Here is a 15,146-nt window from a genome sequence, read left to right as displayed (position 1 = left end):
CTAAAGCGGCGAGGCGAACAATCCTCTGTATGCTACAAGGCGCGTGGCATTGTGGGATATTCCCTCTCATCCTTTCTGCAGCATCATCAGTCACGAAACTGGGGCAGGAGGTGACACGCGCGCACGCGCGCACTAAATGAGCACACATATGGTGCGCTCGCTCAAGGACTCCAGGCTGCCAGTGACGTCATCGTGCGGAACCGCGTGACACTTTTGAAGCTTTTTGGCCCCAGAAGCATCTTTTTGGAAAATCCCCCCCCCCTCCCCCCAAAGCTGCAAAAACACAACACAGACACCGATTGATGCTTTTACTAAGGAAAATACTTTATTATGCAAGCGAAACAAACAAAGAAAAAAAGACAGAAAATAAACCTATGGGAGAAACCGCTCTCCACCGGCTGCTCCTTTCAGTCACGACGACTTCATCGCGTTCTTGTCCATGTCTGTCTTGATATTCCTATTTGACGATTTTTAAGATTGTGATGGCTGTGCCCAAACAGTGAGGATGAGGCAATTGTCACTCGTATTTACAAAAATAGATATTAAAATTGATTAATTGTGAGTGAAAGTTTGCAGAGAAGTTAGCTTAGCATGACACGGGGCTACAAGGTACCACGTTCTTTCACGAGCTAGTTTTCTCCACCAAGTCATTGTTAGCGGCCATCTGCTTCGTGTCGTCATCGTGCTAAGCTAACAAATGCCAACTATGAACATCCCGCGTTGTACTCTGTCAACATTTACAAATATTCTATAAAGCCGCGTAGGAAATGCACAAAAAAAAAGGCACATTTTGGTCATCGTATAAACAAGATATGAACGAGGAACTAATTAAAATAAAAAATAAAGACAAATATCGAAAAGGAAGTACACGAACGGCACTGGAATGGAATAAAAACACCAAATAATAAAAGAGAGCAATAATCTTTGGCGGGGAAAAAAAAAAAGAAAAATATAAATATATTTTTGGCCATGTCCCCTCCTGTTTTGTCCACAGATGCGACATGATTCATGGTGAAAGAGAATTTGCCAGGATGCGCATGCCGATCAAGTTCAACAAGTCAGTGCACGTTTACTTGGAGGAGGAGCTTTGTGAAAGGAGCCCAGCGACTCAGCCGTGGCCAGTGGGAGGGAGCTTTGTTCAACCCTGGGGGGGTCCCTCAGGAGGTCTCGTTGACGCTTCGCTCCACCGCCATGCTTTTCGCCCTCTGCTCCAGAGGCCTACACACACACACACACACACACAAGCGTGTCAGTATTTACTGTTGGCAGTTTTGTAATCATGCATTCTCGAGCGACCAAATGATTGCAGGGGTCAGGCAAAACGTTTGAATTCTTTTCAAGGCAGCTTTGGAAGCCGTGCGCTATGAGTAGCAATGACGGGCTCCCTCTAGCGGTATCAGAAAGACGGCACATCTTTCAACAGTAAAAGGTGGTTGAAAGTTGTTTTCTATTCAGCACAAACGAGTGATATGAAATGATTGTGAAAGAAAAGAACGGGTGACTCACCTGTACCTGCTGTTTGACGAGCTGGTTTTGTTGCTTTGACTCCTGAACGGCGGCGGGCGCGTCTCGGCCCAGTCGGGCTCCTCCGCCGCCGTTTTCTGCTGCTCGCCCGAACGCCGCCACGCCGCCATGACCACGGTGACGTCGGCGTCCTCCCATCGGTCGGGGTACTCGCCACCCAGGCCCAGCAGGTGCGGCGCCTCGTCCTCCGAGGTGGACAACAGACTTCTCGATTTGACTATTGGAAAACACGCAAAGAATTAGCCAGCCTCAATTGCGACCCTGCCAATCCAGGCGGCGGCGGCGGCGACTCTGCGTGTAACGTTGTCAAAGCAGCGCTCGCACCTGTTGCTGCGTACGACTCTTTGACCGCCAGTTGGCCTCCGCCGGCGAGTGGGCCGGCGCCGGAGGCGAGGCCGGTCGGGTAGAAACTTCCCAAAAAGAGGGCAAAACACAAGACCACCACCTGAGAGGATGAGGTGCGCACACACACACACACAGCGATGGATAAGCGCTCGGCCGCTCAACGGCCACAAGTCAATGAAGGTGCGGCGTACCATTAGGCAGGACGACGTCTGCGTGCCCACCGCACGACACGACCTGGACACTTTTGCGGACAGCGAAGCCTGCAGGGCCTGCAGCTGCTGCAGCAGAGACCTACATTGATTGCATTTGGGATATTAGAAAAACATTCATATCACTCTTCATTAAAAGGATATGCAAAAACTGAAGGGCGAGAGGAAGAGAAGAACTCTTTACTTGTTGGTGCACTCCAGCGTGTCCATTTTCCTCCTCAGGTCGTTGTTTTCGTTGGAGCATGTCTCCACCCTGTGGACAAGGGTAGTACTGCATGTCAAAACGTTGAGAATAAAATGAATGTCGGCTTGAATGTCTCCATGTGTAGTTCTCCATGGCCTCTTTCGTTTCTTTCATTGAGATGCACCTGCATGTGACAGTCCAAAAGGTCAAGTGGGGAAAATACTTTGGGACTCACTTCTTCTCCAAGGTGTCCATGTACTCCTTCTTCTTCCGGCGACTCTCCTGAGCGGAAATCTGAGGCGGGGGGGGGGGGGAAATAGAAATCTTTTTGAAAGGCTCTGGACCGCAAGTCCCGCTTCCTTCCATGCGCCGCACCTTATTTTTGATCTTCCGGCGGATCTTCTTGAGCGCTTTCTCCTCAGATTTTGTGAGTGGCAGCTTGGTGGGAACCGGGTAGCCTTCAGCCACCAGCGTGCGGCGCTCCTCCTCTGTCAGCATCAGAGGTCCCGAGCCCTGAAGTTTCTACACACACACACATTCAGCCCGATTCATACCGACCACTTTATTAGGCACACTTGCGCCGACGTCGGTTCCTCACGTGGGCGGCGGTGAGCAGCGGTGAGTTGGACAGCGAGGAGGAGGAAGAGCCGCCGCGGGCGGGCGCCTTGAGACCGGGCTGCGCCGGCGCAGGGCTGCTGGGCGAGGTGGGGCCGCGCGCGGGGCTCTGGCCGCCGCCCTCCGAGTCGCTGCCGTGCGAGCTGGGCGGGGTGGGGGGCATCTGCAGACCTGACGCAGTCATGCAAGCGTGTGGTCACCGAATGAATCCAACTCGGCGCGGCAGCCGGAGTCATAAAAAAGCTCCAACCTTTCGGGGACAAATTGAGAAACTGATCCACTTCGTGCGGTTCCAGTTTAATCTGGGGGAAGACCTTCTCCTCCTTGACCTTGACGCTTTTCTCCTGGCTGCGAGCGCTCGGAGCAGGGCTGGCGGCGTCTTGGGGGACCTCGGCGGCGGAGCCCAAGGCCAGGGCCAGGGCGGGCAGGAGGGAGGGCGCGTCGCACAGGAGAGCCTCCATCCCGTCGTCCTGCTCCATGGGCCACTCGGACGAGTCGCCTTCGGATTCTGCGGCGAAAGAGCCGACGGGTGAATATTGGACAGTTTGGCCTCCACCAAGAAGTGAATTGTGCACGTCGTTGCTCGACCTGCATCGCTGCCACGCTCCCCGGTCAGGTGCGAAAGCGGCGACTGCGGCCTGCTGTCGCCGCACAGCGAGTAGCTGTGCTCTGCGGCGATGTGCGGCGGCGGCGGCGACGACGGGCACAGGTCGCCGTCGTCGGCCCCCGAGCCTCCGGCGCCGCCTCGTACCCCCGACAGGAAGGGGTCGCTCAGCAGCTGGCCCAGCAGAGCGTCGTGCGAGAGGTCGTCCAGAAGCTCCGAGAAGTGCTGCGCGGCACACCAAAGCATTTTCTTGATGTGATCACATGACGGCCACTCGGGGCCCGCTTGGACTTCCTGCAATCCATTTTTTCGTTTGTTGTTCTCGATGCGCTGCCGTAACAGGCTGCAATGGATTTGTTTAAAAGCCCAAAGAAATATTTACACACTCATCGGCCCGATGCGTGTTGCCGTGGTAACCGACGGTACGGCATCATCTTTAATTGCTCAGCTCAGGAGGGAACACACATGAACAGTTTGGTGGTTTTAAGAATACAAAAATAGCCTGTTTGTTTAAGAGCAGGAAATAGGAGCGGTCCTACCATTTGCGAGCTGACAAACATTTTCCGGGGTGGGTGTGCAATGTAGGGCAGTGGAGCGGGTCGCGGCCCACCACCACCACCAAATACCCTCACAAACTGAACCCCCTTTGTCCCGGCAGCTCACACAAGCGTGTGATTCGGGGCCGACTGTAACCCGACACCCCCCAACCCCCCTCTCTGCTGAATAGGAAACTCCGAGCGAGGCAAGAATCTGGCGAGTCAATTCCAAAGGCGTGCCAACAAGGCGGCCTTTTAATCCTCACAAGAAAGTATTTACCCCAGATGACACAAACAAACATGACATGACTTTTTAAAAGCAAATAACTCAGAGGGAAACACAAACCGAACATTGCACAAATAGTCCGACGGCATGGAGCTAGCAAGAGTTAGGATCCAGGTTAGCCGCATTTGCACCTAGCCTCAATTTTATTGCTGGAATTTATTGCTTATTGCTGCACATTTGTGCTGATGTAAGAAAAAAAAAAAAAAACTGAGATTAGATAAAAGCATTTGTTTGCTGCCCTCTTGTGGAGTCTAATGGTAATTACAGTTTTAAAGGGGGGGGGGTGCTTTATCGACACTTTTTTCCCTTAACATTTGCAACTGAAAAAGCTGTGTGGGTGGAAAAGGTGCAATTACGCTGCCACCATAAAAGCTCCCACCGGCCGCGAGGCTCGGCCGAGCAGGCACAAATCATCTCGGGGGGGGGGGGGGGGGGGGGCAAAGGAATGCTGCCTTCAAGTCTTCCGCAAACGTGTGTGTGTGTGTTTAAAGGTTTCAATTTCCAGATGCCTCTTTGAGGCCAAGGAGGGCGGAAAAAGCAGAACAGCTTGGTGATGCAACATGTGGAGAAGACATGAAAGGTCCAAATTCTGAGTTACGCCCTCGGAAAAAAACATTTACACCTTTCCCTTAGTGCTGCTTAAAAATAAAAACATTTGTGGAAATATTCTAGCCTCCCATTTATCAGTCGGGTAATGCAAACGAATGTGTGTGTGTGTGTGTGTGTAATCTGATGGCACGAGCGGACTTTAGCCCGAGGACTGCGACCTATCTGCGATGACATGACCAGAGGACACACAAACACGAGTTGATGTCAAAAAGGCACGAGTCAGCGTGTTTGTCTTTACTCTTACGATCTGAACTCAGCCGGCCCGTTTCCACACCGCCGTTAGCTTCGTTAGCGTTAGCCGAACGGCGGCAGCTGACGAATGGAAAACACGTCTGGATTTTCAATTCTTCCAGCCACTCGGCCTCTCGAAGCTTCCAGACTAGTGAAGGCGACCCCCCCCCCGCTCCCCCGCCAAACCCAAACAACCTCCAGACAGACACGGATGACTTCACCAAAGGAAAAAAAACCTTCAGTGAATCCATATTTTGTCATGATAAGCAATTCTCATTGTGAAAAATGCCACCTTGAACGCAGATGGCCGGCCGGCCACCCGTCATTTGTCTGCGTTTGGGTCAAGCAGCACGCACGCACGCACGCACGCTCGGCTTTTTCCGAGTCGTCACCGCCACCTATGACAAACTCCTTCCACTCCGTGCGTGTGTGTATGTGTGTGTTAGCTGCAGGAATAACACACTCACCCATAGCAGAAAGAGACACTAAACTGACACTGACACACACACACACACAGACGAGACACACGCTGACCTACTTTTGTCTAAAAGGGAAATGTTCAGGCTATTTTCAAAATTAAATACATTTCCATTCTATATTTTTGTGTGTGTTGAATCGTGTTGTCTTTTTCCAAGCTCATCACCTTGCCGGGTAAAATGGAGGTCGGCGCCCAAGACAAAACACGTCCGCCAACTCGCCCGGACTCGTCGTGGATGTCAAACCTCGCCGGCCGTGTCTGCCTTACGACCCATAAGACGGCAAAATATTTGGAAAGGGGGGGGGCTTAGCCTTGAGGGCCGCCCGACGCCTATAAAAAGACACAGGCGCCATATTGGCGGTTTTTAATGAGACATTTTGATGTCTCAGGTGAAGGATGGCCACAATCTGCAATTGTGACTTTGGAGATGTTATTTGCATCTCAACCACAACCATCAAGAAGTTCAATTGCGGCATTTTGGGAGGAGAGCGTGCGTTCTGAGCCGCCCCGCCGCAAACGCCACATTTAAATTTAGCCTGGCGACGGCTCCCGCGGACGGGACGCCGGCCCGAGAACGCCCTCGAAACGAGATGATTACCACCTTGGTGTCCCCGCCATGAAAGCCGCCGCCCACTTCCCAGCGGGGGAGGGGTTAGGGTTGGAAGAGACGCTCGCAGAAGAGTGAAAATGCAGACGCAAACTTCCATGTGGACGCCATGTGGAGGCCCGGCGGCCAAGTGGCGGAGGGCCCGTTTCCATCCAGCGCAGTTCAAAAGAACAAATAGCAGGCCAGCAAATTGGACCGGAGATTTCTCAGACTGATCATTTAAAAAAATAAAATAAAAAAATCACTTTCTGGGGTCCCAATATTTGTTCTTTGAGACTGAAAAACCAACATCCCGCGAAAGCCGCCATTTTGTTTTGCCTTTCTCTCGATAAGTCAACAAGCTACTTGTGCGCCACCTTAACGTTTTTTTTTCACGTGTGACTTTCATTCCGGGCCTGGCGGCGGCTGGAGGCCAGAGGCGAGCAGGATGCCCTGCCCCGCCGGAGATCAGGCACCTCGCTTTTAGCGTTTGTTTACCCAGCTACTGTGTGTGTGTGTGTTTGCCTGCAGCTGTGTGTGTGTGTTTGCTAATTCGGCAAAAGCAGAACATGATATTACGGTCCATCTGCTGAAAGTTACGTAAGGGGGACACATTCTTGGAAAGGTCTTCTGCATGTGCACAGCAAGCCTTCCTCCTCCTCCTCCTGCAGTGCATTGAGTGCAAGTTACTATCATCGAGGCCATTAAAGGCTACGCTAAAGCTACGTTGCATTTGTATCGTTTGTTTACGTTGGCCACCCACAAGGCAAACACAGCGAGCACGTCCATAAAAACTCGTAGCGACTGCCTCCTTCCTTCACCTTTCTGCCTTCCTTCTCAATTTGCGCCACCAATCTACTTTCCTCGCTCTTGACTCACGTTTTCGCTCCACAAGCGCAACAAATGAAAAGCGATCCGCCTCGTGGGAATATTTGCCACGCTAAATTTAGTCGGAGGCCACGCCGTGTCATTGTACGAACAGCGTGCGGGAACAATGAAGGCCGACTCGTTATTGTCATTTAACCAGATGAACCTGATGACGGGTGTCACTCGAAGACGTAGGACCAATGACGCACACCTCCCCGACTTTGCGAGAGTCGGGTGTGAACACGCACACACAAGTGAAAGCGCAAGCTGGAAAGGAAGGCAGAGGCTTTGTGGGCGTAGGGGGGGGATGGGGGGGAGGTCAGCCGAGGGGAACAAGCAAACCAGTCTGTTTGGGAACACTGCAGTCATTTTACATTCATACGCACGCGTAGCTACGTTCTCGTTCAATCGTGTCCAAATTACGGCCTGTGCGCTTCACCCTCCGTATAAGAACTGTCGGATCCGAATGCTTTAAAGGGCCTCCGGTCGAGTCCGGACCTGTCACAATGTGTACGTTTGCGGGCCGCATTCCCATCTGGATCCAAACTTTCTCCTCGTGAGTTATGTAACAGCAAAGAGGCAAATGGGCATTTTGGAAAGTCCTCAAGATGCAAGGACGCAGCAGTCTTCTCGTCACACTTTGCTGACTTTTTAATGCCCTACTTTGATAACAACCCGGTGAAAGCACCTGTCCATTTTTTTCTGTCTTTTGGCATATGAAATAAACTTTTCGAAGGACATCACGGCAAGAATTTCATCAACCCACCAATAAAGACTTATTGAAAATGTTCATTTTGAGTGGCATTTGTGTTGATTCTTGTATTTCTATTTTGCATCAAGTTACTAAAATGTCGGGTACCTTATTAGTGCAAAATAGAAGAATAAACATTGTTCATGAAGGCCACTCATATAGGGCACAATCGTGATCACAGGATTCCTTTTTATGAAATTGTGCATAATACCAAGTACAGTGAGCATGTCAGCGTCTATCAAAATGATGATTGATTGCTTATTCTTATGTTTAGAAGTATATCGCTTTAAGTAAACATTCAAATGAGAGGGGGGAAGGGGGCATCCTGGACCTCAAGGCTCAACTTGTGAAGGGAGAGCAGGGCGCACACGCACTGACAGCAAAAAAGAACCCAAGTGAGAACTTGCTGGTGCTGGACTCACGTTTGTGTAGAGGGCACAGTCCATGTCTCCGGCCTCGGACAGCTCGCTGAGGTTGCGGTCCCAGTGCAGGAAGCTTTCACTCGAGTCCAGGATCTCCATGACGGCGTCCCTCCCGGTTGCCTCCTCCACCTCCTCCTCCTCCCAAAAGGGAAAAGTTTGAAGAAGTTGCCGCAACTTTGTTTGGAAGGAAGTCGACGCGACGAACACGACTGTGTCTGTGTGTGTTTTAATTAAGAAAGAACGTCCAAATGTGGATCATCTCCCCTTCTCCTCAACATCCAGACACTAAGTAGCTGCTTTTCTCTCGTCTTCCTTCTTTCCTTCCTTCCTTCGCTCTCCTCCTCCTCCTCCTCTTCCTCAACGAGCAGACGACCTGGAATGCGGAGGTGGAGTCACACGCCGCACAGTGGTCAATCAGAATGAGAAGTCAAACTAGCCAATAAAGTGTATATTATGCATCCGATGTCTTTGTACATACTTTATTGCTTATCTGGGGGGGAAAACAAAGAAACAAACTTAATCGGTGAGTTCCAACTGTTGTATGGCAGATGACATTTCCGGAGGTGGATTTCAAAGTAAAGGCCCACTTTTCTTCATCGTCATGTTCACGAGCGACCAAACATTTGTTTTTGAACGTCAAAAATGAAATGGAGCCGGATCAAAATGAAGCACAAGCAATCACGGCCAATGCGATTCAACCCAGGAGTTAAATTCGATCGGCTTTCGAAAGCTTTTATTTGTTCCGCTTCCGGTTTAGCTGGATTACACTGCGCATGTGCAGCTGTCGCCCAATCAGATCGCCGTTACCTTTGAACCTTACTTTTTGACTGACAGCTTAATGACCCAATAAGGAGCGACATTAGTTTCCTCCTCGGCCAATAGTTGGCAGCCAAGAATCCCAGACACCATTGGGGTGGCTACTTGTAGCATGACGTACACTTGTCAGCCAATCGTGATGCCGGAAGCCACTACGTCATGCATCAATGCTACAACAAACCTACGCCTTTGGAATTTTGGATGATTACAAACATTTTCAAGCTCTTTTCACCATTTATATGGGAAACTTCTTGGTCAAATCTTGTGACTACACTTGACCATTACTTTGCTTTATTGGTGATCATAAATAAAGTACTTGAATAAAAGACACAGACACTTCCTGTCTGCAGAAACAAAACATCCATACACAGAAGCACAAAATGCTTTTGTTGACCATGGTTTGGGCCGGGGGTCTCTGAAGCCACCAAGTACACAAAGCAGGTTTCCTCCTTAGCTCATGCACGTGTTTGGCTTGATCGCTGCACTTTGAGCAAATTCCCTGAGAGCAATGGCACGAGTTGTCCGCATTGGGCTTCTTTTGGACTTTCTGCAGCTCGCTCTCTCCCCTTTTCTCCTCAGACCACATAAAATGGACGCTTGCACCACAAAGATCATGAAGCACGTGTTTAATTAGCGACAACGGGACGAAACGACGTGGAGGTCATCCAAATGTATAAACGGAGGTCAACATTTTCCTACTCGCCAGGTCTGAGCAGTTGCGCCACAACTGCAAAGTGACCTGTCAGTTTTTGTCTTACTTGGCCGCTGGAATTTTGGCCCGAAACGGAGCGCCTTCAAGTCTGCTCGCTCGGCGGCGGCGGAGATCAGCGCGCCGCCGCCTGAGCCGGATTGACGAAGGAGAAGTTGCAGAACATGGTCTGGTCCACGCTGTTGATGAGCGTGCGGTCGGCGCACGACAGGCGCGGCTTCTCGTTGATGAACTCTTTGTCAAAGTTGCTGCAGTCGCTGGGGGACGTCTGTCGAGGAGATGACGTGAACTCGGGTCACCGCGGAGATGAGATGCGGAGGATGGCGAAACCTACCAAAGTGGGCTTGAAGGGCGGCGGCACCTTGCGCTGTTCCAAGGCCTTCCAGTCGGTGGCGCCAAAGAAGGCGTGCTGCCTGACGTCTCCCACGACTCCCAGCCGCTCCTCGGGCTCCCTGACAAACAGCTGCGGGCGGGACGACGGCAGACGTCAAAGCCCGCGGGGCAGATGCACGCGTGGCCGGGTTAGCGTCCCACCTTGATGAGGATGTCCTTGGCGTCTCGGGTCAGCCAGCGGGGGTACGCCGGGTCGTCGGTGCGGACGGACTGAAAGAGCTCCTCCTCGTCCCGCCCGTGGAAGGGAGACTGACCGATGAGCATCTCGTACAGCAGGACGCCGAAGGACCACCAGTCCACCGAGCGGTTGTACTTCTGGCCCAGCAGGATCTGAACGCACGCCACGATTGTGAAAAGTCCACGAATCGGGGCGAGCCGCTGTCGCCGCCGCCGCATCATCACCTCGGGAGCAATGTAGTCGGGCGTCCCGCAGAAAGTGGACGTGCGGGCCTCCTCCGACATCTTCTCCTTGCACATCCCAAAGTCTGCGATCTTGACGTGTCCCTCTGAGTCCAGCAAGATATTGTCCAGCTTCAGGTCCCTGCAGACATTAGGCAAGAAAGGACGTCAACATTTCAAGCTTGTGAGGGTTGTCCCTCGTCTTCGGCACCTGTAGATGATTCCTCTGGAGTGCAGGAACTGAAGGCCACAGACAATCTCGGCGGCGTAGAAGCTGCGGGGAGAGAGCAAGCGTGAAGGGAGAGTCTCCAGGAGGGCAAGCTGGGGCAGGAGCGCCTACGTGCATCGGTGCAGGTCGAACTTGTGACACTTCTGGATGTGGAACATCAGGTCGCCTCCGTTCAGGTACTCCATCACGAAGAACAGGTTCTCCTGGAGGACGACTGGCCTTGAGTCAGGAGGTCAAATGGAAGGGTGGGGCGGGGCGGGGCACCTGACCTTGCTTTGGAAGGTGCAGTGCAGTTGAGTGAGGAAGGGGTTTTCCCAGGCTAAAGAGAGGACCCTCCTCTCCACCATGGTGCACTCCACGTCGTCGTCCATCAGAACCACGTCCTTCTTCAGAGCCTTGACGGCGAAAAACTCGCCGCTCTTTTTCAGCTCGGCTAAAAACACCTGACAAAGAGTCAAGCGTTTGAAAATTGATGGGCTACTCCGCGTCTTTGGCGAGCGTCCTCACCTTGCCAAAGCTGCCTTTGCCGAGCGTCTTGTGCAGAACAAAGTCGTCGAGGCAGAACTTGGGCCGACCCAGCGACGGCAAATCGTAAAGGTTTTCTCGCGCCGCCGGCGTGTCGGAGACGGCCGGCCCCTCCCAGGAAATACCCTGCACCTCTACCGGGAGGGAGGCCAGCGCGTGTTCAAGATGGCCCCCCCACCCATCCCCCGCTGGACTACAAACATCAAGGTGAGCGAGTACCTTTCCACGCAGGCGTCGCCGAAGCCGCGCTTTCCGCCGCACCGGAGCGCATCATTCGGTTGATGTCCACGGGACCTTCCCGTCCGACCACGTCGCTCTCTCTGGTGCTCCTGGCCTAGAGGACGTCGTGGGGTTGAGGCGGGAAGAATCTGGCGGAAAGGCGTCCGTCCGGTCCTGACCTGCTGCTTGCTCTCGATGACGGCCAGCGCTTCGGCCATCAGTTTCTGGTTGACCCCGCACAGGTTGGCCACTTTCTTCTGGCACTTGTGGTGGACGTTCATGCCGCATTCTAGCCCGGGGCGACAAGCGCTTGAGCCTCGTTTCCGTGGCGCGCGGGAAAGAAAGCGAGGGCTCCTCTCTCACCGTCACATTTGAGGCCCTGCTTGGCCAGCCCCCACAAGAGGGTCCCGCAATGCTGGCAGAAGGTGGGGCTCTTGTAGTTGTACACCTTGAACCTGTGCGGCATGTCGATCTTGAAGCGCTCCTTGTGGATCTGAAATTCCGCGCCCGGTTAGCGCCGAGCTAGACGGAGACGGGCGGGCGAGGTGACCTACCATGGTTTCTTTGCTGTTGACGGCCGAGCCCGTGCACTTGGCGATGACCTTGTCGATGCATTTCTTGTGGATGGCGGCGTTGCACTCTGCGGGCACGCGCAGCGACCACTCAGATCGACCCACCGCGCGACACCACGAGGGAGGAGAAAAGAGCAAAACTCACGTCTGCACTGGTAACCTTGTTTGTTGAGACCCCTGCGGGAAAATCCACACAAGGCAAAAAAATGTTGAGGGCCAACCCCGTGACAAGACGGGGGACGGCGGGCGCAGGCGGGCGGCGCACCAGACAAACTCTTTGCACACGGAGCAGAAGGTGGGCTGCGGGAAGAAGGTGGCGCTGAACTCGTGACACTTGACCTCGTGAATTTTGGCCTGTTTGATGGCGCCGCGCCGATGATGGAGGGCAAACGGAGCCTCGCGCTCACATTCGCCGTCAGCCTTCGCCGCCGCGTCTGAAACAACGCAAGATTGACACTTTGGAAGGGCCGCCCTTCCAAAAAATGTCACTTCCGGCATGTTCTACTTTTCGTTTCCGAGAATGCCGGCTTTATTTCGAACTCACCGCTTATCTCCAGGTAGTATCGAGCCTCCATGAGCAGGCGGCCCTGCGGCTTCAACTCCAACTGAGATCAAAATCAGAGTGGTGAGCAACGCTAAGCGCTACCAGACGGCAACGTCGCTCGCCAGAGAACCGCCGTGTGCTGCGCTGTCCATACGCACCCACATCTCCAGCCGGCCGTTCTCCTTCTTGCAGCGCGATGCCAGCGAGTCCAGCTCCACGGTGGCCTCCGACTTGAGCTCGGCCGTGCGGTCCTTCACCATCACGTGCATGAGGCGTCCGCGGTGCACGTGGGCGTCAAAGGTGGTGCTCCACGGCGGGTACATGGTGGGCTTCTTCTGCTTGAACACCGGGCCCTTTTCTGCAGGGAGGGGGGGAGGCAAGACTCGGGTTGACGTCACTGGCCGAAGCAGCGACTCACAAACGGTGCTGCAACACATGCAGACAGGTACCTTCACGTGCTGCGTACATTTGCTTGAAATTGATTCTACTGGACTCAGTTTGTTCGTTGAATAATAAAGCCCATGTTTGAAAGGCGGCGCCATGCAAATGTAGCTCTCGTCAAAATCGCGAGCCAAACAAATAGGCCGATGCGCTCGCTTGGCCGTGTCCGTCTAAAGCGTTGACCTTCTGCCCGCCAGCTTCAGCTTATCGCCTCTGGACATCTGCTGCATTTTGTTTTGCGTTATAAGAACGTGGCAGCGATCCACTTGCGTAACGGCTGCAAAAAAGCCCGCTAAGCTTTTGACTCCCCCAAGCGTCGGGCTCATCATCTGACTGCCATCTGCGCGCGTCAGCTCGCCGTAACTTCGGAGAGCAGGTGACGGCGCGCTCGTGGCACTTCCTGTTGTTTTTCTTTGAAAAAGCAAGAGTTGTTCTTCCGCCACGTTGAAGAGGAAGACAAAAAATTGCTACTGTGGGCTCAAAATGAGCAGCAGTAGAAATAAAGTGAGCTTCAGTAACAACATGATGCATTGCAATATGTCACCATGGCAACGGGAGCGCCCTCAACTTGGCAGCGCGATGAAAATGTTCCCGTCCAGAGCTTTGAAATGTGAAATCTCGGGTCCCACCTGTATCGACGGCCTCCTTCATGTAAACGGCGCAGTAGGGGTTGAGCACCTCCTCCTGGTACTCCAGGCCCGGGTCCATCTCAAAGTTGGAGAAGCCGATGCGCAGGAAGGGCGACATGGCGTCCGGGCGGGTCTCCGTGCGGACTTTCCTCGACAGACGACGAGCTGCCCTAGTTCCTGCCAGAGACACGGCGGGCAGAGGGGGGAGGGGGAGGAGGAGGAGGAGGTTGGCCTCCACAGGACCTATACGGAGAACGACGACAGCGCTATGACATCACAGCAGATGAGCACGCTGTGAATGGTCCAAGGCAATGCTCCATTTGTTCATTTTGACGCCATCCGGAAGCCGCCAATGGCACGCTTGTGACATTTGAGGCCTGCCTGACGCGCATGTGCCGCTATTAATAGAGATGAAATCCGAAACGTCCGGCGGGAACATTCACACGCGTGGCCGTAGGTTTTGGGACAGGAAGAGAAACACGAAAATCTTTTTGGCGGGCGCTGAAACTCAGGGAGGGGCCAAAGTTGGTGCGCAAAAGGGAAGTGAGATGTTGAGGTGCGAACACGTGCGTGTCACCAAACCCAAAGTGGCTCATTCAAATGAACGTTGAAGCTCCTCCCACTAAGCTCAACTTCCTCCAGTCATCTCACTTCCCCTCGGCCGACTTGCCGACTCGACACTTTGCAACGGGGGTCGTTCGGAACCGCCAAAGGCGGAAACGGCTTCAACGCCAGCCGCTCTACTCGCGCAAGGTGTGGCCCTTGAGCGGGCGGGCGGGGGCCACTCCGCACGCTAAGGTCAGATGCCAGCGTGCCGGCTGGCCGAGACCTTTCCGAGACCTTTCAGCTTTTTCAAGTTGACAGCAAGAGCGGATGCCAGGCCTTTGGGTGACACCCAGCAAAGGGCAAGCACAAGTGATTTCGATTCAAATGATTTCATTTGATGGCAGATGAAGAAAAATGTCAAAACTAACCTCCAGCGGACGACGCGCTTTGTGATGAGGCGGGCGGCGAGCCAAGTGACTTGAGCGCGGCAAGTGACGCACGCCGCTCTTGCTCCCGTGATGCGTTCAAGAGCATGGGAGGATCACTTCAAATGGGTGCATATGTGAATTTTGGATACAAACTTTGGTGACTTGTATTTCCGAACTCCGTCCTACCGGATGCAACATATCTTTGCTTTAAATGTCATTTTGTAAGAAAAAAAATAGCTTACTGTTATTTTCCTCTCAAGATACTTCCAGAAAGTAACGGGCCCTCCCTCAAGTGAATTCAATGCCGTCCTCATAATGTGTCCACAAGAGGGCGCCATTTCTCGCCTAATGACCTTTGGACTGAACATGAGGGAGGTCATTATTGAATCACATTGAGACTTCCCGCTGGGATGACTTTTGAGTCACGCCTGGCAACATAACGGGAAGAA

At 53.1% G+C, this 15,146-nt stretch overlaps 2 protein-coding genes across 5 annotated transcripts; both read right to left on the bottom strand.

Moving 5' to 3' along the window:
* Nucleotides 1–299: 299 nt before the first annotated feature.
* On the bottom strand, nucleotides 300–8,783 carry creb3l2 (cAMP responsive element binding protein 3-like 2). 2 transcript variants are annotated; one of them, XM_061268742.1, is made up of 11 exons: nucleotides 8,248–8,783; nucleotides 3,466–3,706; nucleotides 3,128–3,385; nucleotides 2,861–3,048; nucleotides 2,638–2,784; nucleotides 2,498–2,556; nucleotides 2,263–2,331; nucleotides 2,061–2,160; nucleotides 1,849–1,969; nucleotides 1,513–1,741; nucleotides 300–1,218 (listed from the first exon to the last, which is right to left on the bottom strand). In XM_061268742.1, exons 1-11 carry the CDS (start codon nucleotides 8,344–8,346, stop codon nucleotides 1,158–1,160), a joined length of 1,572 nt encoding a protein of 523 aa, XP_061124726.1. In that variant the 5' UTR covers nucleotides 8,347–8,783; the 3' UTR covers nucleotides 300–1,157. The 2 variants fall into 2 exon arrangements, with proteins under 2 accessions (XP_061124726.1, XP_061124725.1); XM_061268741.1 differs by having other exon boundaries at nucleotides 1,507–1,741; nucleotides 8,248–8,781.
* An 891-nt stretch (nucleotides 8,784–9,674) lies between these two features.
* Nucleotides 9,675–15,082, bottom strand: prkcq (protein kinase C, theta). 3 transcript variants are annotated; one of them, XM_061268732.1, is made up of 19 exons: nucleotides 14,940–15,082; nucleotides 14,698–14,813; nucleotides 13,724–13,966; nucleotides 12,812–13,011; nucleotides 12,654–12,714; nucleotides 12,375–12,543; nucleotides 12,255–12,286; nucleotides 12,092–12,177; nucleotides 11,901–12,030; nucleotides 11,717–11,826; nucleotides 11,538–11,652; nucleotides 11,301–11,452; nucleotides 11,063–11,236; nucleotides 10,905–10,996; nucleotides 10,776–10,838; nucleotides 10,568–10,706; nucleotides 10,307–10,495; nucleotides 10,107–10,235; nucleotides 9,675–10,040 (listed from the first exon to the last, which is right to left on the bottom strand). In XM_061268732.1, exons 2-19 carry the CDS (start codon nucleotides 14,801–14,803, stop codon nucleotides 9,888–9,890), a joined length of 2,343 nt encoding a protein of 780 aa, XP_061124716.1. In that variant the 5' UTR covers nucleotides 14,804–14,813; nucleotides 14,940–15,082; the 3' UTR covers nucleotides 9,675–9,887. The 3 variants fall into 3 exon arrangements, with proteins under 3 accessions (XP_061124716.1, XP_061124715.1, XP_061124717.1); XM_061268731.1 differs by having other exon boundaries at nucleotides 14,698–14,998; XM_061268733.1 differs by having other exon boundaries at nucleotides 12,812–13,079; nucleotides 13,724–14,998.
* Between the last annotated feature and the right edge of the window lie 64 nt (nucleotides 15,083–15,146).

The sequence above is a fragment of the Syngnathus typhle genome, linkage group LG21 (genome assembly GCF_033458585.1).
Source record: "Syngnathus typhle isolate RoL2023-S1 ecotype Sweden linkage group LG21, RoL_Styp_1.0, whole genome shotgun sequence".
In the NCBI taxonomy this organism is placed as follows: Eukaryota; Metazoa; Chordata; class Actinopteri; order Syngnathiformes; family Syngnathidae; genus Syngnathus; species Syngnathus typhle.
The sequence above is the reverse complement of the archived record's forward strand: the minus strand, read 5'-3'. Positions and strand labels throughout refer to the sequence as shown.